The 24857-nt window shown below is 40.6% G+C and overlaps 1 protein-coding gene and 1 pseudogene across 2 annotated transcripts in view; both read right to left on the bottom strand.

Moving 5' to 3' along the window:
• Positions 1–761: 761 nt before the first annotated feature.
• Positions 762–24857, bottom strand: part of Nfs1 (NFS1 cysteine desulfurase) — a 24143-nt gene continuing 47 nt past the window's right edge. The window contains exons 2-14 of one of the 2 annotated variants that reach the window (XM_015481218.2): positions 24695–24857; positions 24005–24114; positions 23348–23464; positions 21450–21533; positions 20056–20208; positions 11697–11790; positions 10901–11035; positions 5636–5793; positions 5145–5250; positions 4666–4747; positions 3999–4082; positions 3372–3461; positions 762–1489 (exon numbers count right to left, since the gene is read on the bottom strand). In XM_015481218.2, the coding sequence (XP_015336704.1) occupies positions 1426–1489; positions 3372–3461; positions 3999–4082; positions 4666–4747; positions 5145–5250; positions 5636–5793; positions 10901–11035; positions 11697–11790; positions 20056–20208; positions 21450–21533; positions 23348–23464; positions 24005–24114; positions 24695–24791 (1374 nt within the window). In that variant the 5' untranslated portion in view covers positions 24792–24857 and the 3' untranslated portion in view covers positions 762–1425. The remainder of the gene's footprint in view (positions 1490–3371; positions 3462–3998; positions 4083–4665; positions 4748–5144; positions 5251–5635; positions 5794–10900; positions 11036–11696; positions 11791–20055; positions 20209–21449; positions 21534–23347; positions 23465–24004; positions 24115–24694) is intronic. The other variant, XM_015481210.2, reaches the window with a different exon arrangement.
• Positions 11900–17627, bottom strand: LOC107143688 (annotated as a pseudogene).

Raw genomic sequence — 24857 nt, 5'->3', positions numbered from 1 at the left:
AAATCTGGAAGCAAGGACTCATCAGGATAACCATCCATCGGTATCACTTGTATCCTATACAACCTCCTTCCACCCCCACCGGTACCCAGTATTCAGGATCAAACACACGCCCTTGCCTGCACTAGTCAAGTGCTCTACCACTGAGCTACATTTCCAGCCCCCATACACTGTATCTTGTTGAATATTTCTGTGATTTAACTTTGTATACAGTCCTTGCTTAGCATCTGAATGCCCTTCTTACATGAGAGCTGCCATTTAAAGGAAAGTTTCCTTTTCCACCCAAGGGCGACGAGTCCTTGCTACCCAATGTTGAAGAATAACACCAGAGAAGCACGCGGAGGCAAGGTCAGAGTGGAAAATTAGAAAAGTTTAAATATAAATATAAATAAATAAATATATATATATATTTAAATATAAATATATATAAATAAATATTTATTTATTTATATTTGTTGGGGTGTGGTGGCACACACCTGTGATCTTAGTTACTGGGGAGGCTAAGGCACTTCAAGGTCAGCCTGCGCAACTTAGTGAGACCCTATCTCAAAATAAAAATTTTTTTCAAAAGGGCTGGGGATGTAGCTCCATGGTGGAACATTAGCCTAGTATGTGCAAAGCCCTGAGTTCAATCTCCAGTACTGCCAAAAAAAAGGTATGTAAGCTGACTGAGTCATCTATAGAAGTCAGGTAGAATGGGTAGTCTTCACTATGCCCAAGTGCAGCTTCCACTTCTCTCAGGTTCTCAATAAAGTCACACAGTAAACAGAAGATGATAAATTTATTTCTCTCCAAATCTTCAAATTAACAAATTCTAAGAGAAGAAACATAAAATTATTAAAATAATGGATAGAGTCATATTAGAATAGTGGATAGAGTCTAAGACAATATCTATATTGGTCAAGCTGAGAACTAAGAAAGTTGTTATTTTGTCTACAGTCAATAAAAACAGACGTTCTTTGGAGTCTCTAAAAGGATTAAATTGAAGTCTATTATGCTTGTTGCTGAAGGAGCCAGTCCAGTTGAGCAGTAAAATGCCACAATTCAAATGTCTACATAGAACAATGGAGTCCCCAAAGAGCTTTCTTCCAGTTCCTTTTGCTTTCCCCACAAAGGACACAGACACGTCCAGCAGCAACATCATAGCAAATATCTCTATTGCTTCCAGATGAGAATGTCCACACTCTATAAATGACCAGAGAAGAACACCTGAAGAGAAATGGGGAATATGTCCCAACATAGGATCTAAGGTGAGGGAAAGAAATTTTCCTTGCGTTTCTGAGGTGGAAGAGGACTGTGATGATGTTACTGGGCTATACCAATTCTGATGTTACACAGAGTACCCACTGGGTAGAATGAGATCCCTGGCTTTTGTGGGTCAGTGAGGCAGGATGGGCCAGGCCAGCACAAAGTCAGGGACCCACTCTTCTAGTGTTGGGTCCACTTGATGCTCTTGAGGTCAATGCCATCCTGTACCATCTCCCAGAGAGGACTGTCAAAGAGAAGAGGCATTCAGTGAGTAAGAACTTAGATAGGAAGCAGCCAACATTGGCTCTGAGGCCTTGAGCCATGACTTGCCTCCTGTTCTTGTCTCTCCTCTGCCTTTTGCTTGAGTGGATCTCAACACAGGTGGTCAATAAGGTCTTTCCCAGCTACTTACCATAAGTCTTCCTCAAGTCTAGCCAACAAACAGTATTAACTAGGCACCTAAGGCTCAAAGGCAATTGAACCTTTAGTCAATGGACTTCAGATGTGGTCATATTCTTAAAGCTCTCCTCCCACATGTGAGAGGCTATAGGCTCCCAAGAACACCAACAGCCTCAGACCTGTATAAAAAGCAAGTTTCATCTTCTCTACTACAACTATCACAAATTGCCCACTTTTCAGCACTTGTTTCTGGGTTTTGATCTAGTTCTCGGTTCTCCTGGATGGAACTTGGCTCTAAATCATCGGAGCATGCAGTTCCATCATATAGTTCTTGCCATTTTCACCTCCCCATATTGAAGTTTTCTTCCAGAATTTCTGGCTCCAATCCAAAAGGACCTCTTGGGTTTTAGGCCCCAGCATCCCATCTCATATAAAAAATCTCTACTTAAAGTTCCGATCCCCTTCAGCATGAATGTCTTGCATGTTTCAGACCACCTATTACTTCAGTGTGGTATGACTATGTGAATGTTTTTGTATTTTCATGCTGGGCACTGAACCCAAGGTTTCACACATGGTAAACACTCTACCTACCACCAAGCTATACCTCTAGCACCAATTGTGAAATTCTGTGGTTTGGATTACCCAGCTATTTTTTTCTACCTGATTTAATTCTATTCTTGATTATCCTTCTCCTTTATATGATACATTCCCAGCATAACTTTCTATTTATAATATTTTCCTAGGCTTCTTAAAGGTAGCCATCATTTCCTTCCTGTCCCTAATAGGCTCACAACATAAGGTTTTGGTTGAAAGCTAATGGGACTAGGCTAAATTCATTTTGTAAAGGGTCAGAAGCAATAAGGTACAGATACTGAAACCACATAGGAAAAATAAGGTATCACGGTCTTTGGCCAAAAGAAAAATCTTTTTTTTTTTTTTTTGGTACTGGGGATTGAACTCAGGGGTACTCGTCCAGTGAGCCATATCCCCAGCCCTATTTTGTATTTTATTTGGAGACAGGGTCTCAATGAGTTGCTTAGCGCCTCACTTTTGCTGGGGCCGGCTTTGAACTCTGGCTTTGAACTACTGAACCTGCCTCAGTCTCCCGAGCAGCTAGGATTACAGGCATGTACCACCATGCCTGGCCAAAAGAAGAATCCTAAGCATAAGAAACTTGAGCAACCAGCAGATGTTTAAGCAATACAGCTAGACCCTAGCAAGTAATATCCAGAGCACAGAAAGGCCAGGGAGAACTCAAAGGGAAGCAAGGTATACACAAGGGTTCCATGCCCAGTTCCTCAAAGAAACAAAAAATTTAAAAAAATTCCTATCTTAAAAGGAATTTTCTCATATATTTAGCCTATAAGTCACTAACTTTGTACTGATATTGCTGCAACAATGTTTGCTAGTACTTTCAATAACAGTAATGAAAAATGCTACCTGTATTAATGTAGTTCTTCAATTTTTAAACCACTTTCTCATATTCTGAAAACAAGCAACCAAAGAGCTCTACTTTCTTACTTCATGGAAGCTCTAAATCCTAAAATCCAATTACTCTCAAACTGGTTTCTGGGGCTGGGTATATAACTCAGTTGGTAGAGTGGGTTCAATCCCCAACACCAAAAAAAAAAATCAAACTTTGGTTTCTGGCAGCGTGAACACATGAGGACAAAAGAGGAGCCTACACTACAGTTTATTCTAAGAGTTTCTGATACAATAGTGCATACCTCATTTCTCGAAGACGCTTCACATGCTGAATGCATTTCTCTGCAGTGTAGTCTACTTCCTCCTCTGTAGTAAAGCGGCCAATGCCAAACCTTAAGAAGGCAAAGGAGAAGAGCTTTGCATCAGAACTGGTACTGTGGTAAATTTACTTGGCCAGTACTCACTGAGAACCTAGTACACAAAAGACTTAGAAGAATATGGTCCTACCCCTATAGGTCAGAGTTTCTTAGAACATGGTCTGTGAATTTAATACATCAGAACCACCTCAGAAGAAGTTTCCTAATTCTCCTCCAGACCTAGTGAAGCCAAATACGAATGTGAGACACAGAAACTGTCATCCTTCACAAATTTCCCAAGTGATGCTCAATGAAGTCTGAAAACCTCTGCCCCAGAAACTTTCCCAAAGAATCAAGAAGGAATAAGAAAGGGTTGGGAGTGGTAGTGTAGGTGCTTAGCAGGAACAAGGTTCTAAACCAACACCCAGCACCCCCCCCCCAAAAAAAAAAAAAAAAAAAAAACAGAGAGAAAGAAAGAAGGGATAAGAAGAACCAGACAGAAAAAGACTGTATAACAGAAAATAAAAAATAAAGAGGATGTCTTTCATAAACATGGCAGCTCAACTCACAGACCTGATGGAAGAGTGTGCTAAATCCTCATCAGTGCCAATCGCTCTAAGGACATAAGAGGGCTCCAGGGATGCAGAGGTGCAAGCACTGAGGAAACAGACATGAACCTTGCTCAGATCATCATCAACATCTCTGTAAGCCACAAAACTCCAGTCTTATTTCCTCCCCCAGGGCCCTTCTGTCCCCATAGGGACAAAAGACCTAATCTGGCAGAGCTAAAGAGCCTAATGCTGCCTTACACATTTTAGGTTGTGAACCCAGCTCCTCTGGCTCCCATCATGGATAACATCCTTGAACAAGGACAGAGCCAAAGCATGATACCCCATGAAGTGAATCTGACAAAGAGAGGCAGCAAAGAACCTTGTACTCATTCTCCAAGGGAAGATAAATCCTTGGTGACCTTTAGAGTATCTTCAATTCTGGAGATCTGTAACAGAACTACTAGTGGAACTCTATATCAGACACACACATTCCCTAGAACCACAAAAATAGAGAATTCTCCTCCAGGAAGCTCTGCTAGGGTGATAAACTTCAGCTTGTACCCAGCCAAAAAATTACCTTTACCTTGAATCAAGAGCTCTTGCGCCTGTCTTTGCCATACCATGAAGCTTAGTAACGGTATGGAACATAGAAGCCCTACCACAGTCCCTGTCTATCTGGTCCAACTTACCTCCCTGAGGATAAGGCAACATCCTTGAGTGCCATCAGCAGACTCTCCCCTTCCACATATGCAAAGGAGAGGTTGATACAGCCTAAAGAAAGAAGGATACTCTATGAAAGGGGTCTAGACTCCAGCCTCTTGTAGAATGGGAATCAAAAAGATATATCCAGGGCTGGGGCTGGGGCTCAGTGGTAGAGCGCTTGCCTAGCATCTATGAGGCACTGGGTTTGATCCTCAGCACCACATAAAAATAAGTAAATAAATAAATAAAATAAAAGTATCATGTCCATCTACAACCAAAAATATATATATATATTTTTTAATATTAGTTTTTTAGTTGTAGTTGGACAATACCTTTATTTTGTTTACTTATTTTTATGAGGTGCTGAGAATCAAACCCAGGGCCTTGCACATGCTAGGCGATTGCTCTACCGCTGAGTCACAACCCCAGCCCCAACAACCAAAAAAAAAAAAAATTATGTCCATACCAGGATAGTGGTGTTCGGGGTCCCCATTCATCACCACATCTGGAAGGCTCTTCGTTATTTTCTCTATCAGTCGCTCTGCTAATTTTGAGATTCGTTTGTGGTCATACTAGGGCGAATATAGGGGAGGATTAAGCAACATGATCACCAAACAGTTCAAAAACACATGCTCAAAGAAACCCTTCTCCTCTACCATCCTATGTTACTGCTGGAGACCACTTTATCTCCAGCCCTGAGAACACCACCTAATGTGCAAAAGTGCTCAGTAACGCCACATACGGTTCCAACAAAACTAAAACAAGTGAGTTCATAAGTTCTCCCAGGACATGGGTTTTGAGCCCCTAATACTTCCTTCGGTCTAGGGGGCCAGCAGGAGCTTATTGAAAAAAACCTCCTCTTCTAGCAGCAATCTAACTTAGCTATGCCAAGACACCACTAAATATGAGACCCAAGAGAGGGAAAGAAGTTGTGGGAGGAAACTGCTTTTCTCATACCTCCATCTCTTGCTGTGCCACCTCACAGGCAGCCCCCAGCCCCACCACCAAGGGTGTAGGCACTGTCCCAGACCGCATACCCCGCTCCTGCCCCCCTCCACTCTGCAGGGCCTCCACACGCACTCGGGGCCGGCGGCGGATATAGATGGCACCAACCCCTGGGAAACAAAATTTGTTACAAAAAAGAGAAATCCAGATGAAACAAAATAAACAAAATATCACTTTCCAAGAAATCAAAATATTATTTCAATTTTCCTCTCAGCTGAAATTTTTCTAAATTAAAAAAAAAAAGCTGAGAAGATAGCACCAAAATCGTAATATTTTGCAAAATTATTTAACATCAGGAATTTAACTACCAGAAGGAGTAATGACCCAAATAGTCTAAGGTAGTTCCCTAAGCAAGAATGAAATCATATCATACATTACAGCATTATTCATATGAGCAAAAAGATTGGAAACATTTTGGATGGGCGTTATCAGGGGAATGTCAAATAATTTGATGTCCATGCAATGAAATACTACCCAGATATATAAAAGAATGAAGAAATTCTTTCACTACTAACACTGAAAGATCTCCAAGATACATTGTTAGGTGGTCAGTCACAATGGCACATTTTTGTCATCCCAGCTACTTGGTAGGAAGAGCCATGAAAATTGTGAATTTGAGGTCTGTCTGGGCAATATAGCAAGATACTGTCTCAAACTGAAAAATAAAAGGGGCTGGGATATAGCACAGTGGTATAATACATCAGGGTCCAATCCCTACTAATACCCGCCCCCCCGCCACAAAAAAAGAAAGAAAACTCATGAAACCCCAACAAATTCTATCTTATAACTAAAAAATGTAAGACAGCCAGGTGTGGTGGTGCATGCCTGTAATCCCAGCAACATGGGAGGCTGAGGCAGGAGAATCACAAGTTCAAGGTCAGCCCCAGCAACTTGGCAAAGTCCTGTCTCAAAATTAAAAAAAAAAAAATAATAAGGTTGGAAATGTAGCTCAGTGGTTAAGGCATGGGTTGTATCCCTGGTATCAAAAAAGGAATTAAAAAAAAAGTGAGATATTGTTAGGTAAAACAAAACAAGATCAGAACAATGAATATAATATGCTACCATCTGAATCAACAGCAGGATGGAGGGGAAGTATGTATGTATGTGAAAATACAAAGAATAATTCTACAAATATACACAAGTATATTTATTATAGCAGCAATCTAACTTAGCTATGCCAAGACGCCACTAAATATGAGATCCAGGACAGGAAAAGAAGTTGTGGGAAGAAATTGCTATATAAAAATACACATGGGGGCTGGGGTTGTGGCTCAACGGTACAGCACGCGCCTAGCACGCATGAGGCCCTGGGTTCGATCCTCGGCACCACATAAAAATAAATAAATAAATAAAAAGGTATTGTGCAAAACTAAAAAATCAATATTAAAAAAAAAAAAAAATACACATGGTAGCACACACCTATACTCCCAGCACTCAGGAGGATGAGTCAGAAGGATCAGATTACTTGAGCCCAGAATTTGGAGGACAATCTGGGCAACACAGTGAGCTGGGTCTCAAAAACAGAAAAAAATTAAATAATGAAGAAATTGTTTTCTCCAAAGGAAGGAGACAGAGGTAGAAGGAAGACTTCTCATGGTGTGTTTTTTGGAAGTTTTAAAGTTTGACCTATATAAATATATTACCTGTTCTAAATAAAATTTTTTAAAAAAGGAGAAAAGAAAATAAAAACCTTTAAGGGAAGAATCAGAATGGTATTAAGAATTTGCACTGTCTCTCAAAGTTTATCAAAACTTAAAAGCCAGGAACGGTGGTGCATGCCTATGATCCCAGCAGTTTGGGAGGCTGAGGCAAAAGGATGGTAAGTTCACAGCTAGCCTCAACAACTTTGCAAGATCCTGTTTCAAAATAAAATTTAAAAGGGCTGGGGATGTGGGTAAGTGGTTAAGCACCCCTGAGTTCAATCCCCAGTGCCAAAACAAAACACCCTTAAAAATACGTATAGTAGGGGCTGGGGGTGTGGCTCAAGCGGTAGCGCACTCGCCTGGCACGCGTGAGGCCCGGGTTCCATCCTCAGCACCACATACAAACAAAGATGTTTTTTGTGTCCACCGAAAACTAAAAAAAAAATAAATATTAAAATTAAAAAAATATATATGTATAGCCTGTGACTCCGCAAACCAACTTACAGGAATTCTGTACAAAAATGTGAGCATGAGTAGGCAAAGATATCCACTAAGCAGTCAAGGGTTCTAGAATGAATATAGTACTTGATAAAATTCATCTCCCATGCAGAAAAACAGTTTAAGCACAGAATAAAATTACTATAAAAACTAAGGCAAGGGGCTGGGATTGTGGCTCAGCGGTAGAGTACTGGTCTAGCACGTGTGAGGCCCTGGGTTCAATCCTCAGAACCACATAAAATAAATAAATAAAATAAAGGTATTGTGTCCAACTACTTCTAAAAAATAAATGTTAAAAAAAAAAAAACTAAGGCAATAGTTTCCAAGTTTATCATGAAGGACACCAATTTAACAATGATTTATAGACTCTATTACATTTATTGAGAAATATTTCAGTCAGGCACCGTGACACATGCCTGGAATCCCAGCAGCCCAGGAAGCTAAGGCAATAGGATCACCAGCTCAAAGTCAACCTCAGCAACTTAGCAAGGCCCTAAGCAACTAATGAGACCCTATCACAAAATAAAGAATAAAAGGGACTGGGAATGTTTCCAGTGGTTAAGTACCTCTGGGTTCAATCCCTGGAACCGAAAAAAAAAAAAAAGAAAAAAAAATTTTTCAGTGTTGGCATGGCAGTGCATGCTTATAATTCCAGGGGCTCAGGAGGCTGAGGCAGGAGGATGGTGTGTTCAAGATTAGCCTCAGAAATTTAGTGAGGCCTAAGCAACTTACCAAGACCCTGTCTCAAAATAAAAAAATAAAAAGGGCTGGAGATGTAGCTCAGTGGTAAAGTGCCCCAGGGTTCAATCCCTGGTACCAGAAAAGAAAAGAAATATTTCAAACTCATTATAGTGGCTCATTCCTTTAATCTCAGTTACTCAGGAGGCTGAGTCAGGAGGACTTTTAGGCCTGCCTAGGCAACATAGAGAGACCCTGTCTCCAATAGATAAATGAATAAATTCATTTTCCCATTAAAAAAATTTAAGTGTCCTCGGGTTGGGGATATGGCTCAAGTGGTAGCGTGCTTGCCTGGCATGCATGAGGTGCTGGGTTCGAATCTCAGCACCACATAAAAATAAAATAAAGATGTTGTGTCCACTGAAAACTAAAAAATAAATATTAAAAAAAATTCTTAAAAAAAAAATGAGTGTCCTAAAAAAATAAAAAATTTAAAAAATGCAAGGGCCCTACACTATCAGAATCTATCTACTTCTCAAATCTGAGAGCAAATGCTCAGATACCATGTAAGGATAGTGAAGGATACCACATTATCTAAATTGATTAAGATGCTGAGGATAGATAATGAGAAATACCTATATAGGTACAAGTGCTGACAAAAGCATTTGTTTTTGTTTTGTTTTGTTTTGTTTTGGTACTAGGGATTAAACTCAGGGCACTGGATCACTGAGCCACAACCCCAGCCCTATTTTGTATTTTATTTAGAGACAGGGTCTCACTGACTTGCTAAGTGCCTCGCCTTTGCTTAGGTTGGCTTTGAACTCAGGATTCTCCTGTCTCAGCCTCCCCAGCCACTGGGATTACAGGCATGCGCCACCACGCCTAGCTGACTGGAGCTTTTGATCAATATGAGTTCAATGGTTTTACCAAAATAGATATATCTACAGTATAGCTCAGTAGTAGAGTGTTTACCTAGCATGTGTGAGGCCCTAGGTTTCATCCCCAGCATTACAAATGAAATAGAAAAAGTGAGAAGGAAAAACAAAAATGAAAAACAAAACAAAACAAAAAAAAAAACAACATTTTAATTAGATAGAGAGCCTGTTGGACTTATTTTTTTTTTTCCTTTTCAATACTGGTGGTTTATTATTGAGCTATAGCCTCAGCCCATTTTATCTTATTTTTATATATTTTGGGGGATACTGGGGATTGAACTCAGGGGCACTCAACCACTGAGCCACATCCACAGCCCTATTTTGTATTTTATTTAGAGACAGGGTCTCATTGAGTTGCTTTGTGCCTTGCTTTTGCTGAGGCTGGCTTTGAACTTGCAATCAGCCTGCCTCAGCCTCCCCGCTGGGATAATTGGTGTGTGCACCATGCCTGTCCCATTTTATTTTTGATTTTGAAACAGAGTTTCAATAAGTTGCCTAGGCTGGCAGCAGGGGCTGTAGCTTAGTGGTAGAATACCACTTCCCTAGCTTATGCAAGGCATTGAATTCAATCCCCAGTACTGGGGGGAAGATCCTAAACTGCCCAGGTTGGCCATGTATTTGCAATCCTCCTGCCTCAGTTTCCTAAATTGCTGGGATTACAGAGAGCATAGTCATCAAGACTGTTGGACTTTTTGAAAAAAATAGTCACAAAAACACTCTTTACAACATCTGGGAACCCTTAGAATAAACATCTTCCATCCTTCCAGGAACTGTTACAATTCTTTTATAAGGTACATACTCAGATGAAACCCTGCAGACACAGAAAATATACTAGTATAGACATCAACCCAAAAAAGACCCTCACTCCAGAGACAGAAATTTTTTCTTTTTTAGGCCTATCTCCATAGAACAAAAGATAATAGTCTCTTTCCAAGGGTCAAGGAGACAGAACTCAAGCTTGAAAATTCTCCTCAGCTAGGAGGAACATAGGGAACAGAGAGGATCCTTAAGAGACTATTAGGGGCACAGACTACTAAGACTACTGAACACCAATAGATGCTAAAACCCATACACTCTTCCACTAAGCTAAAGTGAGACACTGGGAATGAAGGACTTAAAAGCTCTGCACATCCTAGTGAGGCAGACAAGGTAACTGGGCCTGCATGGTGAAATTTGACTGAACAAAACTCTGTGTTCCTCTGTCAAATTAATATTTATATGCTTTCAAAGTATTTTTTTAAAGGGATCAAGGAAGAATGGCCTATTGTACATACAGTAACTACTTGGGTGTACAAATAGGCAGTGTTTCTTGAATATTGCTAAATGACACATGCATTCTGCTGGGCATTCTGAATGTATAACTTCCTTTGAAAGTAATGGCAGTTTCAAATAACTCTGAGAAACATCTATCAAAGAGTTTCCTGAGATGTTCAGACAAGAGGCACTCTAGGAGGGGCTGGTACCTTTAGGACCATAGATTTTGTGACCACTGATGCTCATGAGATCAATTTTCATGTTGTTGACATCAAGTGGGATTTTTCCAACAGCCTGGGCTGCATCCGTATGGAAATATACCTTTCTGGAACCGCAAATCTGCCCTGAAAAAACAACAGAGGGGAAGACCCACAGCACAACATTGGGAACTACCCTGACAGTGGTCCCCCATACACCATGAATTCTCTACCCACAGTAAATGATTCTAAATCCTCTTCCACCCCTGGCTCCACCTTTCCACTTTCACTCCCTCCTTCTCTTTCCCCTCCCTTCCCTGTCCTCCTATTTCTCTGCTCTCTAAAGCTCAAGGACAAAGTACTAAATGAATATATTCCTGATATTCTGATGCATGAGATTCTTTCTTACCACCTTATAAACAATGACCTTTCAAAATGTCACATTACCTTTTAGAACCTTTTTGATTTAAAAGGAGGAAAGATTAACAAATCTGCATAAAGAGATTACAAGGAGAGCTCTAAGTGGAGATTAAATAAAGAGATGTTCTACAGGAAAAAAAAAAAAGTGAGGGTTGTTTTATTGTTGTTTTGTGGTTGTTTTAGAAAACAACTAAAATAAAATGAAAAAACAGAAATGGTACTAGATCTGGGTTCAAATACTGCTCTGCCACTTATAATGTCCTAGAAGGCGATACTTAGACTCTCTTTCTTTTGTTCACTCATAATGCTCTATAGAGTGTTGGAACTCTCAGTCTATCCCTACTTCCTCAGATGGACCCAACTAGTCAGCAAGGATCATGACACTCACCTATTTCTGCAATAGGTTGCTTTACTCCAATCTCATTGTTCACAGTCATAACTGAAACCAGGCTGGTATCTGGCTGGATGGCAGCCTCCAGTTCCTAAGAATATGTGGGATTTAAGAAGACTATATTCTGATGAAAAAGTTCTCCTTAAATAAGAATGTAGGCAAACATAATTTTATTTAATTAATTAATTAATTTATTTATTTTCATTACATATTTTATTTGGAAATGTTTACACAAGTACGAGGAAACTAAAATTTTGAGGCAGTGGATGTTATTAGATTATCATCAGTTTATTATAAAAGACACAGGGAAATTATTTACATGATGAAAGATTTCAGAACTTCAGTGGAATGGGCAGCTTCATAGGATGCCATTTCAACAATGATTTGTTTCAGCCTATATACTTTCCAAGAATGTCACCATCTCTAAATAAAAAATAATCCTTTCATCTAGAACTACTTTGGTGCCGCCATACTCTGGGAGAAGAACTTTATCTCCAACTTTCACACTAACTGGCTGAATCTCTCCATCTTTTCCTTTAGAGCCTGATCCCACAGCTACTACTGTTGCTTGCAATACTTTTCCTTGAGATTTTTCTGGAAGCATAATGCCTCCTTTGGTTACAGTTTCTGCTGCACTCCTTTAGACCAATACTCAGTCAAGAAGTGGAAGAAACTTTCTAAATGCTTGTCTGGCCTTGACTTGCAGGGCTGCAGCTCCGACTCTGCTCTAGGGCCACCACCGCAAAGAGACCTGCAGAGCGGCCCTCGGAACACGTGGCAAACATAATTTTAAAAGGGAGCCTTTTACTACTCCCCTATTGGACTGGATAAAATAAAAATACTAGGGGGGTTGGCTAGGTGCAGTGGTACAAGCCTGTCATCCCAGTGGCTCCAGAGGCTGAGACAGGAGGATCACAAGTTCAAAGCAAGCCTCAGCAAAAGTGAGATGCTAAGCAACTCAGTGAGACTATGTCTCTAAATAAAATACAAAACAGGGCTGGGGAATTTGGTTCAGTGGTCGAGTGCCCCTGAGTTCAATATCCCTGCTACCCACCCCCAACCTCTGGGAACCCTTAGAATAAACTAGGGGTTGGGAACATAGCTCAATGATGGAGTGCTTGCCTAGCATGCACTGGGTTCAAACCACAGCACTGCAAAATAACAAACCAACCAAACAAAAAGACAATGACAACATAAAATGCTGGTGAGTATGGAAAGAAACTGAATCACTCATACACAGTTGGTGGAAATGCAAAATGTATAACCAATCACTTAATAAAATAGTTTGACAGATTTTTCTGGTTTCCTTTTTTTTTTTGAGGTTTGTTTTGTTTGGTTTTGGTTTTGGTTTTTTGTTGGTAGTGGGGATGTAATCCAGGGGCGCTTTACCACTGAGCCACATCCCCAACCCTTTTTATTTTTGAGACAGGTTTTCACCAAATTGCTGAGTTTCACTAAATTGCTAAGGCTGGCCTTGAACTTTAAATCCTCCTGTTTTAGCTTCCCAAGTTGCTGGGAATACAGGCATGTGCCACTGTGCCTGGCTTGAGATGGTCTTGCACTGGGCATGGTGGTGCATAATTGTAATCACGGTGACTCAGGAGGCTGAAGAAGGAGGATCTGAAGTACAAGGCTTGCTTCCATAATTTAGAGAGCCTCTCAACAATTTACTTAGTAAGACCCTATCTCAAAATAAAATTTTTTCAAAATACTGAGGATAAAGCTTAGTGGTGAAGTGCCCCTGGGTTCATTCCCCAGTATCAAAAAAAAAAAAAAGGAGAAAAGGAGAGAGAGGGAGAGGGAGAGGGAGAGAGAGTGAAAGAAACAGCTGTGCACAGTAGTACATGCCTATAATCCCAGGGTCTGTAATCCTAGCAGCTCAAGAGGCTGAGGCAGGGGCTGCGGATGTGGCTCAAGCAGTAGCGCGCTCGCCTGGCATGCGTGCGGCCCGGGTTCGATCCTCAGCACCACATACAAAACAAAAAAGTTGTGTCCGCCAATAACTAACTAAATAAATAAATATTAAAATTCTCTCTCTCTCTCTAAAAAAAAAAAAAGAGGCTGAGGCAGGTGGATCACAAGTTCAAAGCCAGCCTTAGTAAAAGCGAGGAGCTAAGCACTTCAGTGAGACCTTGTGTCTAAATAAAATACAAAAGAGGGCTGGTGATGTAGCTCAATGGTCAAGTGCAATCTTGGTACCTGCCCCCCAAAAAACCCTAAACATAAAATTACCAAATGAATCAGTAATTGAATTCTTAGGCATTTATCCCAGAGAAAAATTAAATTCTGAAAACCTATACACAAATGTTCAATGTAGCTTTATTCATAAGAGCGAAAACCTAGAAACTACTCAGATGTCCTTTAATAGGTGGTTAAATAAACTATGGTATATATATAACAGAGAATACTCTTCGCTAATAACAAACTACTGGTATGTATAAACAACAATTTCCAAAGATGGATGTTGAGTGAAAATAGCCCATCCTATGGGCTGGGGATGTGGCTCAAGCAGTAGCGCGCTCGCCTGGCATGCGTGTGGTCCGTGTTCGATCCTCAGCACCACATACAAAGAAAGATGTTGTGTCCGCTGAAAACTAAAAAATAAATATTAAAAAATTCTCTCTCTCTCTCTCTCCTTAAAAAAAAAAAAAAAGAAAGAAAGAAAATAGCCCATCCTAGATTACTTACTGTATAATTCCATTTATATAACATTATACAGTTACAAGATTAAAGAATTTGAGAACAGATCAGCATTTTTGTTTTTGTTTCTGTTTTCAGTCCTTGGGGATTAAACCCAGGGGTGCTCTGTAACTGGAGCTACATCCCAGCCCTTTGTATTCTCAGAAAAGGTCTCAATAAATTGTGAGTCATTGGCCTTGAATTTCCTCCTGCCTCAGCCTCCTGATTAGCTGGGATTACAGGCATGCATCACTGCACCCAGCTAGATTGGTGGTTTTAAGAATAACGAATGACGTGAAGGATCATTATGGTGATGAAACTATTTTTACCTTGACTATGGTAATTTTTATGTGAAACCTAATGTGATAAAACAGCACAGAACTAAACACATACATATACACAATTCAGTACAAGTAAAATCCAAAAAAAGAGAAATCCAAACAAGAGCTGGGCACCAAGGTGCACACAGTAACTCAAGAGATGGAGGAAGGAGAATAACAAATTCAAGGCCAGCCTTAGCAATTTAGCAAGAACCAGCCAATAACTGTGATGGCAAAAGCAGACCCAGTTGTGAAATAAAATTATAAAAAACGTATGGTAAGAAACCAATGCCTGAGAAAGGGGTCAATCCCACACCCCTCTCTCAGCCTTTCTCTTGGAAGCCTAATTAATCATGCATGAGTCCCTATGTTTTGGATTGTAAATAACTGCCCTAGGAGTCTGACTACTACTCCTTGAAATGAAACAGATGCCTGTGAAAAGAGCCCTTTCTTCTTATCAGTTTCTGTGAGCATGCTTATGCTAGAGACCCTGCACAAGGCCTTCAGCTCACAGATTAGGACTTTTTTGTTGTTGTTGTTGTTATAGGTGGACACAATATCCTTATTTTATTTTTATGTGGTGCTGAGGATGGAACCCAGTACTTCACGCATGGTAGGCGAGCGCTCTACCTCTGAGCCACAACCCCAGCCAGCCCCAGGACATTTTTTAAAAAGAGGAAAAAGCCCCAGTGATAGAATAGGTCTAAGATGATGTCAAATAACCTATAAATATTGTAAGAAACTGTGGATCAGGGCTCAGATTTGGACATTTTGTTTTCCTCTGGGCCCGCTGGTGTAAAATAAAGTTTGGAGTTATCCTCCTGTCTGAGTGCTACTTGCTGCTTCTCTACCAGTCTGTTCCCTGCAACATAACTAAAATTTAAGAAAGGGCTCAGGATATAGATCAAGGATACAGGACTTACTTAGCATGTACAACAAGACCTGTGTTCAAAAATGGGGTGGGGGAAGTGAAAAAAAGCTGATCCTCAAATCAATGTTTTTTTTCAATATTTTTTAAAATATTTTTTTACTTGTAGATGAACACAATACCTTTATTTTATATGTTTATTATTATGTGGTGCCAGTGATCGAACCCAGTGCCTCACATGTGCTAGGTCCTGGGTTCGATCCTCATCACCACATAAAAATAAATTAAATAAAGGTATTATGTCCAACTACAACTAAAAAATAAATATTTTTAAAAATTTTTTATCGTATTTTAGAGTTGTAGTTGGACACAATACCTTTATTTTATTTTTATTTGGTGCTGAGGATCAAACCCAGGGCCTCGCACGTGCTAGGCGAGCGCTCTGCTACTGAGCCCCACAACCCCAGCCCCTAAAACATAAATATTAAAAAAAAAAGAATAACAGGCCAGGTGCAGTGGCCCACGCCTGTAATCCCAGCAGCTCGGGAAGCTAAGACAGGAGAATTGTGAGTTCAAAGCCAGTCTCAGCAATGGCAAGGCGCTAAACAACTCAGTGAGATCCTGTCTCTAAATACAAAATAGGGCTGGGAACGTGGCTCAGTGGCCGAGTGCCACTGAGTTCAATCCCTGGTACCAAAAAAAAAAAAAGAATAATAGAACTGATCCTAAATTCATGAGGAATTGCAAAAGACCTTAATAGCCAAAATAATCTTGGAAAAAACAAAAATAAAACAACAACTAAGTTGGATTGCTTATACTGCCTAATTTCAAACTTGTTACAAAGCTACAGGAATCAAAACAATGGTATAAGAATAGAAGAACAAAATCGAAATTCCAGAAATAAACCGATACATATATGCTCAACTGATTTTTTTTTTTTTTTTTTTTTGAGATTGGGCTTTACTATGTTGCCTAGTCTGGCCTCAAACTCCTGGATTCATGTGTTCCTCTTGCCTTACATGTATAAAAATTAAATTTGAAATGACCACAGACCTAAATGTAAGAGATAAAAACTACAAAACTCTTAAAAGGAAATGGATAGGGCTGGGGTTGTGGCTCAGTGGTACAACACTCTCCTAGTGGAGGTGAGGCACTGGGTTTGATCACCACATAAAATAAATAAAAAAGGGGGCTGGGATTGTGGCTCAGCAGTAGAGCACTCGCCTAAAATGGGCTGGACCCAGGTTCGATCCTCAGCACTACATAAAAATAAAGGCATTGTGTTATGTCCATCTACACCTAAAAAAAAAAAAAAAATTTAAAGATAAATTAATTAAATAAAATCAATCAATTAATAAATAAGTAGAAAAAAAAGAAAATGTATAAATCTTAATAACTTTGAATGTGGCAAAGGGTTTTCAGATATAACACAGAAAGCACAAATGATAGTCAAAAGAACTGAAAGCTTTTTGGGGTGACGAAAATGATCTGGAACATGGTAGTGATGATTGTTCAAACATTTTTTTTGGGGGGGTGGGATACCAGAGATTGAACTCGGGGGTACTCGATCACTGAGCTACATCCCCAGCCCTATTTTGTATTTTATTAGAAACAGGGTCTCACTGAATTCCTTAGCACCTCACTAAATTGCTGAGGCTGATTTTGAACTTGTGATTCTCCTGCCTCAGCCTCCTGAGCCACAAGGATTACAGGCCTACACAACTGCACCCAACTCAAACAACTTGGTAAATACACTAAACCACTGAGAATTATAAACACTCCTGAAGGATGAATTTTATGATATGTGAATTACATTTCAATTTTTAGATGCTTAAAAAAACACTGTTAAGGTATTTTAATAAGCTGAGCACAGTGGCACACACCTGTAATTCCAGGGCTCTGGAAGCTGAGGCAGGAGGATCACAAGTTCAAAGTCAGCCTCAGTAAAAGCGAGGTGCTAAGCAACTCAGTGAGACTCTGTCTGTAAATAAAATATAAAATAGGGCTGGGGAATTTGGCTCAGTGGTTGAATGCCCCTGAGTTCAACACCTGGTACCGCATCCGCCCCCCCCAAAAAAAAAAAGATATTTTAATATCAGGTAAATCTCTCAGGGTTTTTGCTGTTTGTTTCTTTGTTTGGTACTAGGAACTGAATCCAGGGAGACTTTACTGCTAAGCTACATCCCCAGGCTTTTTCATTTTTAATATTGAGATAGGGTGTCACTATGTTGCTGAGGTTAGCTTCAAACTTGAAATCCTCCTGTCGCAGCCTCCCTAGTTGCTGGAATTACAGATGTGTTCCACCATGCCCAGCATCTGAGGGTTTTTCAGAAGTGAAAAAAATAAAGAACGAAAGTATGTCATTTGAAGGAAAATGGATAGAACTCAAGAATATCATGTTAAGCAAAATAAAAGCAAATTCAAAGGGTCAGAAGATTTCCCTCATATGTGAAGGCTAGAGAGGAAAAAAAGGTGGGTAAATTAAAAAAAAAAAAAACAAACATGGGGAGGGAAGGTCCTATGAAAATAGAAAGGAAATATAAAGGGGACCAAGGAGAGGAAAGAGGGGAGGAAAAAGGGAGATACTGGGGAATGAAACTGACCACATTATGCTGTTGTACACATATACAAATATATAACAGCAAATCCATTATTATGTATAATTATAATGAACCAATAAAGATTAATATATATATTTAAAAAAGAAAAATATCAAACAAGTCCTTTAGAAATACAATCTGGTGAGGATCTGCAGGATACTAGAAAGTGGGGGCTAAAGGACAGGCAACAAGGTCAAGTACAGAGGTTCCTAAGATTCAGGATTCAATCCAGCCAAAGAAATAAAAGAAGATGGGGCAGGGGTTGTGGCTCAGCGGTAGAGCGCTTGTCTGGCACATGAGGGGCCCTGGATTTGATCCTCAGCACCACATATAAATCAATAAACTAAAGGTATTTAAAAAAAAAAAAGAAAGAAAGAAAGAAAAGAAGAGCATAATTCCAGAGACATTATGTGGAAGCAGCCATAGATATGAATGACTGAGAGATAATTAAGAGAGACAGAACAAAAAATGATTTAAAAAAAAAAAGAGTTTTGAATTTGGACTTAGGGCTATGTCTACAAACTGCATGTTTGAATTTGTCTAGGAATGCTGGTATCCAAAATTTGGTAGAAAAGAAGCTTCGACTCACAACCTAAAATAAATAAATATATCTTTTTTTTTATTATGGGACCAATTGTCCTGGCTTTTTTTTAATATTGATTTCTTTGTTGTATTCGGACACAATACCTTTATTTTATTTATTTATTTTTATGTGGTGCTGAGGATCGAACCCAGGGCCTCATACATGCTAGGCAAGCGCTCTACCGCTGAGCTATAACCTCAACCCCAAATAAATATATCTTTATATATTTACTATATATCCCCTCATACACACACACACACACACACACACACACGTATATATATACATATATATAAAGAAATGGACCAAAATGGGTAATATTCTATAAAAGTATACTTTTTTTTTTTTTTCAGCCCTGAAGACTAAATCCTCATTCATGTTTAGCAAGCACTCTACCACTAAGCTACACTGCTAATTGCATGCTGTGGTGCATACCTGTGGTACCAACTACTGGAGGAGTCCGAGGCAGCAGGATTACAAGTTAGAGGGCAGCCTGGGCAACTCAGTGAAATCCTATCTCAATATAAAACTTAAGGAAAGGCGGGGCTGGGGTTGTGGCTCAGAGGTAGAGTACTCGCCTAGCAAGTGCCAGGCCCTGGGTTTGATCCTCAGCACCACATAAAAAAATAAATTAAAAAATAAAGGTATTGACAACCACAACTAAAAAACAGATATTAAAAAAATAATTTGGGCTGGGGATGTGGCTCAGGCGGTAGCGCGCTCGCCTGGCATGCGTGCGACCCGGGTTCGATCCTCAGCACCATATACAAACAAAAGATGTTGTGTCCACCGAAAACTAAAAAAAAAATAAATATTAAAAAAAATTCTCTCTCTCTCTCACTCTTAAAAAAAAATTGTATAAAAAAATAATTTAAGGAAAGGGTTCGGGGTGTAGTTCAGTGGTAGAATGCTTACCTAGCATACAAAAGACCCTGGGTTCAATCTTCAGTGCCAGAGAGAAAGAAAAGAGCCCTATACTTCCTTTTTAGGGGGGATAAATGGCATCAGTACAGGGAAAGAGGAACTTTGCCATAGTGAGTAAGAGTCTCCAGCATCCTGAACACATGCCCAGTGGCTCTCATAAAAGCCAGGAAGCACTAATAGAGTGGAGACACAAGTCCTTCAAAGAGAGGGAGGATGTGCTCACTCAAGGGAAACAATCTCTTTCTTTGCCAGGATGCTTTCTCTAAAATCCACCCTCACCATTAGAACCTTTAAGCTCTAGCTAGCCAAGGTGGAAATGACAGATTTAGAGCTGAAGCCAGGATATTCCTATTTTGCCCCTCATGCCAAAAGCCATTCTTACCTTTAGATCAATGATCCCACTCTTCTGCACTGGGAGGTAGGTGACCCGAAAACCCTCAGCTTCCAGTGAACGACAGGAGTCCAAGACACATTTGTGTTCTGTCTGGGTGGTGATCAGGTGCTTTTTCCGTGACCTGTAGAACCTGGCCACCCCCTAAACAGTAATGATGGTGGAAGGAAAGAGAACATATTCAGGGAAATAGCAATAACTTCAATTCCATTTACAAAGGGATTTGTTTTTTTTACTTGATTTGGTGCTGAGGATTGAATCCAGGGCTTCACACATGCTAAGCATGCATGCTATTACTGACTATTTCCCAGCCAACTATGTGATACTTTTTTTTTTTTTTTAAGTTTTTAGTTTTTTGGCTGACACAACATCTTTATTTGTATATGGTGCTGAGGATCGAACCCGGGCCACACGCATGCCAGGCGAGCACGCTACCACTTGAGCCACATCCCCAGCCCCTATGTGATACTTTTAATATCAGAAAAAACAGTATTTTATATATTTTTTTTAATTATTTTTTGTATAGTTGTAGATCGACAGCATGCCTTTATTTAATTTATTTATGTGGTACTGAGGACCGAACCCAGTGCCTCACACATGCTAGGCAAGTGCTCTACCACTGAGCTACACCTCAGCCCCCAGTATTATATTTTAAGTTCTTAGAATTTCAATTTATTATAAGGAAATAAAGAAGTAAAAAGCATTTCTTTCATTTAAGACAAAAAAAAAAAAACCACATAACCAGATATGGTGGCACATGTAGTCCAAAGCTACTTGGGAGGCTGACATAGCACGATTGCAAGTTGAAGGCCAACCTAGGCAACTTAACAAAACACTGTCAAAATAAAACTTATTGCAATTGTCTAGCACACAGGAGGCCCTGAGTTTAATCCCTGGTACCAACAAAAAATCAAAATAACAACAACAAAAATTTAAAGTGATAAAATGTGCGGTACCCCGCACTCAGTTTATAATACAAAATTATTCTAAAAGTAAAATATGAAATTATTGGGCCGGGGATGTGGCTCAAGCGGTAGCACACTCGCCTGGCATGCGTGCGGCCCAGATTCGATCCTCAGCACCACATACAAAATATGAAATTATTAGAAACTGATGATATAGCTAAATGTTAGAACACATACTTAGCACACTTTATACCCTGGGTTTGATCTTCAGCATCAAAAAATAAATAACAAAAATAGAACTAACTGGAACAAAGGGAAAAAAGAAGCAACATATTAGAATGGGTGTGTTATCTTTCTGGGCATAATGGCCCACAATTCCAGAGGTGCCATCTGTTTCCCTTTTCTTACCTTTTTCCTTTTTTTAGGAGGTGTTGAGGATCCAACACCAATTGAGCTACACCCTCAGCACCCTTCTCTTACCTTAATTGCTATGTTGTTGGATTCAGTAGCACCACTAGTGAAAATGATCTCACGAGGATCAGCTCCAATCAGAGATGCTACTTGCTATATGCCAAGAAACAGAGATAGATATCATCAGTTCCCCAGTCAGCAACTTAGCAAGATCCTGCCTCAGAAAAATAAATAAATGAACCAGGCATGGAGGTGCACACCTGTAATCCCAGCAAATCAAGAGGCTGAGGCAGGAGGATTGGGAGTTCAAAGCCAGCCTCGGCAACTTGGAGAGGCACTTAGTAACTCAGCAAGAACCTATCTCTAAATAAAATACAAAAAAAGGCTGGGAATGTGGCCCAGTGGTTAAGTGCCCCTGGGTTCAATCCCTGGTACTAAAAACAAACAAACAAACAAAACATACATAAATAAATAACTCAATGGTAGAGTGCCTTTGCGATCAGTCACTAGGAGTGAGCAAATAAAAAAGGAGCTCCACTGTATTCTACATACAGCCCAAGAAGAAGCTTTGCAGATCAACTAGACTACAGATCAACTAGACTAATGTTAGTGTGTTAGACAAAGGCCAGTTTCAGTTACATTTTAGACTCCGTGTTCTTTTCGAGTGCAAGACAAGATACTAGCAAGAATTTTAAGCCAGCTAGGTACAGTGGTGCAGGCCTGTGATCCCAGCAATTTGAGAAACTGAGGCAGGAGTATCATAAATTCAAAGCCAGTCTCAGCTACTTAGAGAGACCCTAAGCAACTTAGCTAGACACTTTCTCTAAATAAAAAATATTAAATAGGGGCTGAGGATGTGACTCAGTGGTTAAGTGCCCCTGGGTTCAATTCATGGGAGCAAAAAAAAAGGGGGGGGGGGGCTCAGGAAGTAGCTAAGTTGTAGAGTACGTAGCATGCACAAGACCCTGGGTTCAATCCCCAGCAACCCCATCAAAAACAGAACATTAAGTGATATCATTTTGGGGATTGAACCCAGGAGAGTTCTACCTCTGAGTTATATCCCCAGCCCTTTTATAATTATTTATATAGGTATTTTTTGTAATAGGGTTCAGTGGTATGATACCACTGAGCCACACCTCCAGTTCTTTTTACATTTCATTTTGAGATAGTCTCACCAAGTTGTCCAGGCTGGCCTCAAAATTGTGACTCTCCTGCCTTAGCCTCCAGAGTACCTGGGGTTTGGTCATGGCTCATTAAGTTGCCTAGACTAACCTGGAACTTTTGATCCTCATGCCCTAGACTCCTGAGTAGTTGTGACTACAGACATTCTATCATTGCATTCAGCAGTGACATTATTTTTTAAATGTACTTATTGAGTTCTCACTATATACAGACTATGTATAGGAATTGTGTTAAAAAGCTTTACCAACCTAATCTCATTTAATTCACCCAATAATCACACAGTAGAATCTACTCCACTCCACTTGAAATGTGAGGAAAATTGAGACTTAAGAGAAATTAGATCATTTCCCCAAGGTAATTCAATTAGGAAATAGGGATACTAATCAAATGTCTATGGTCAGTCTTCAGGCTACTCTCTGAATGTCTTCTAGAAAGAAAGAACCCAAATAATAATTTCAGGATTTTTTTTTTTTTTTTTTTGGCACCAAGGTTTGAACCCAGGGGTACTTAATCACTAAGCCACATTCCCAGCCCTTCTTAAAAATTTTATTTTTGGCTCACTTAAATTGTTTATGGCCTCACTAAATTGCTGAGGCTGGCTTTGAACTATAGAGCCTCCTGCCTCAGCCTCCAGAGCCACTAGGATTATAGGTGTGAGTCACGCAACCCAGACACCAAGACCAATCCCCAAATTATTTCTACTTCTATTCCACCTACTAAGGAAATATCTCCCACAGGCCACAGAACCTCTGACCTTGTAACCTCCCAGACTCCTCTGTACTAACCTGGCGAGCACGTTCCATGGCTGCCTCACTCTCCCAGCCATAAGCATGTGTCCGAGAGTGTGCATTCCCATAGAAGTTGATGAGGTATGGTAGCATGGCATCAAGCACCCGGGGGTCCTGAGAACAACACAACAGATGAGTCACCTTGAGTCCACAGTCAACTCAGGCCCCACTACATTTCCAAACCTGCCCACCCTGCCTCAACACACTCCCAACCCTTCATCACTGCGCCTAGGTTAGACAAGTCTTCCCTCCCTTCTATTAATTAAATATCAACCTAATATACTCCCACTCCCAACCCATCTTCAATCAGATTGTTCTACTGTCCCCTCAGGTAGTAAACACTATTCTGACTACTGTTTCTGCAGATGTTTGCATTTCCACCAGCAATGTGATTTATGAGGAGTTGGGACATGATAGAAGCAGGGAAAAATCTCTTCTCACACATAGTTGAAAATTTGCATTAATACTGGAGAAGGGGATCAGATATTTAGCATATGAATAAGAATTTAAGCCTCCTAATTCCTGGCTCTATTCCTTTTCCCAAAACACCTCAAAGGTTCTCACCTCTACAGCAATCCACCCTTTCTATGAATTTTCACTTCTAATAAGTACTTGCTATTACAGCCTTAGGAAAAGCTGCCACTGTATTCTTACCAGAGGAGTGGTAGCTTGAACATCCATGTAGAGAGGTCGCAGCACTGACTCTGCCTCAGGGGCAGCCTCTGAATTTGAGGCAACAGCCGACTGGGGGGCATGATCTACAACTGACAAAAAGTGGAGTGGCCAAGTGAAGGAGGACACAACTATGAACACAGAGCAGCCACAGAGACTCAATAGCTGGATAGAAGTGTGATAAGTTTAAGGGGTGATGGGGTGGAATCCTAAGGGGAAGTAAACAATATCAAAGAACACTATACAAGGAGGCTACTGTTAGAAACAAGGTGATGGGGGGGCGGAGGAGGACGCTGGTGGCAATGTTCAAATTGGCTCGACGGAGTGAAGAGAGCTCAGAAGGGCAAAGCCATCTAGATGGAACGTGGACGCGAGGCTAGACCAGCATATCTAATAGTTGGCCAGGAGAGGTCAGAAGGCCCAGGCTTCCAGGCTATGGGGGGTTGGGGACAAGATCTGCGGGGACTGGGGTGGGGGTGTGAAGCGGAGGAATTAACCGTTCTGACGTATAGCCTGAGAAACTCTGTGGGGTGCAAGCGAGACAAAGAGTCAAAGATTCTGGGCAGCGGGGCGGGACAGGGAAGCTTGGGAATATTCGAGGGGACTGGCCGCTCGGAGGGGAAAGGAGGCCGCTTCGGGGAAGGGCGGCGAAGAGTGGGATCGGAAGCGTACCGCGCAGGCGCAGCCCACGGGAGGGCGTCGCAGGCTTGGGCCCGACTGCGGCCGCCACAGCCAAAACCGCCCGCCTCCAAGCGGCTCGTAGCAGCATGGTCCCAGCGTCAGAACCCACTACCCGAAGTGGCTGCAGTCCGCGGCCCCGGGCTCCCGGAAGTAC

The sequence above is a fragment of the Marmota marmota genome, unplaced genomic scaffold (assembly GCF_001458135.2).
Source record: "Marmota marmota marmota unplaced genomic scaffold, marMar, whole genome shotgun sequence".
Classification (NCBI taxonomy): Eukaryota; Metazoa; Chordata; class Mammalia; order Rodentia; family Sciuridae; genus Marmota; species Marmota marmota.
Note: the sequence above shows the minus strand (reverse complement) of the source record. Positions and strands in the feature narration are given on the sequence as shown.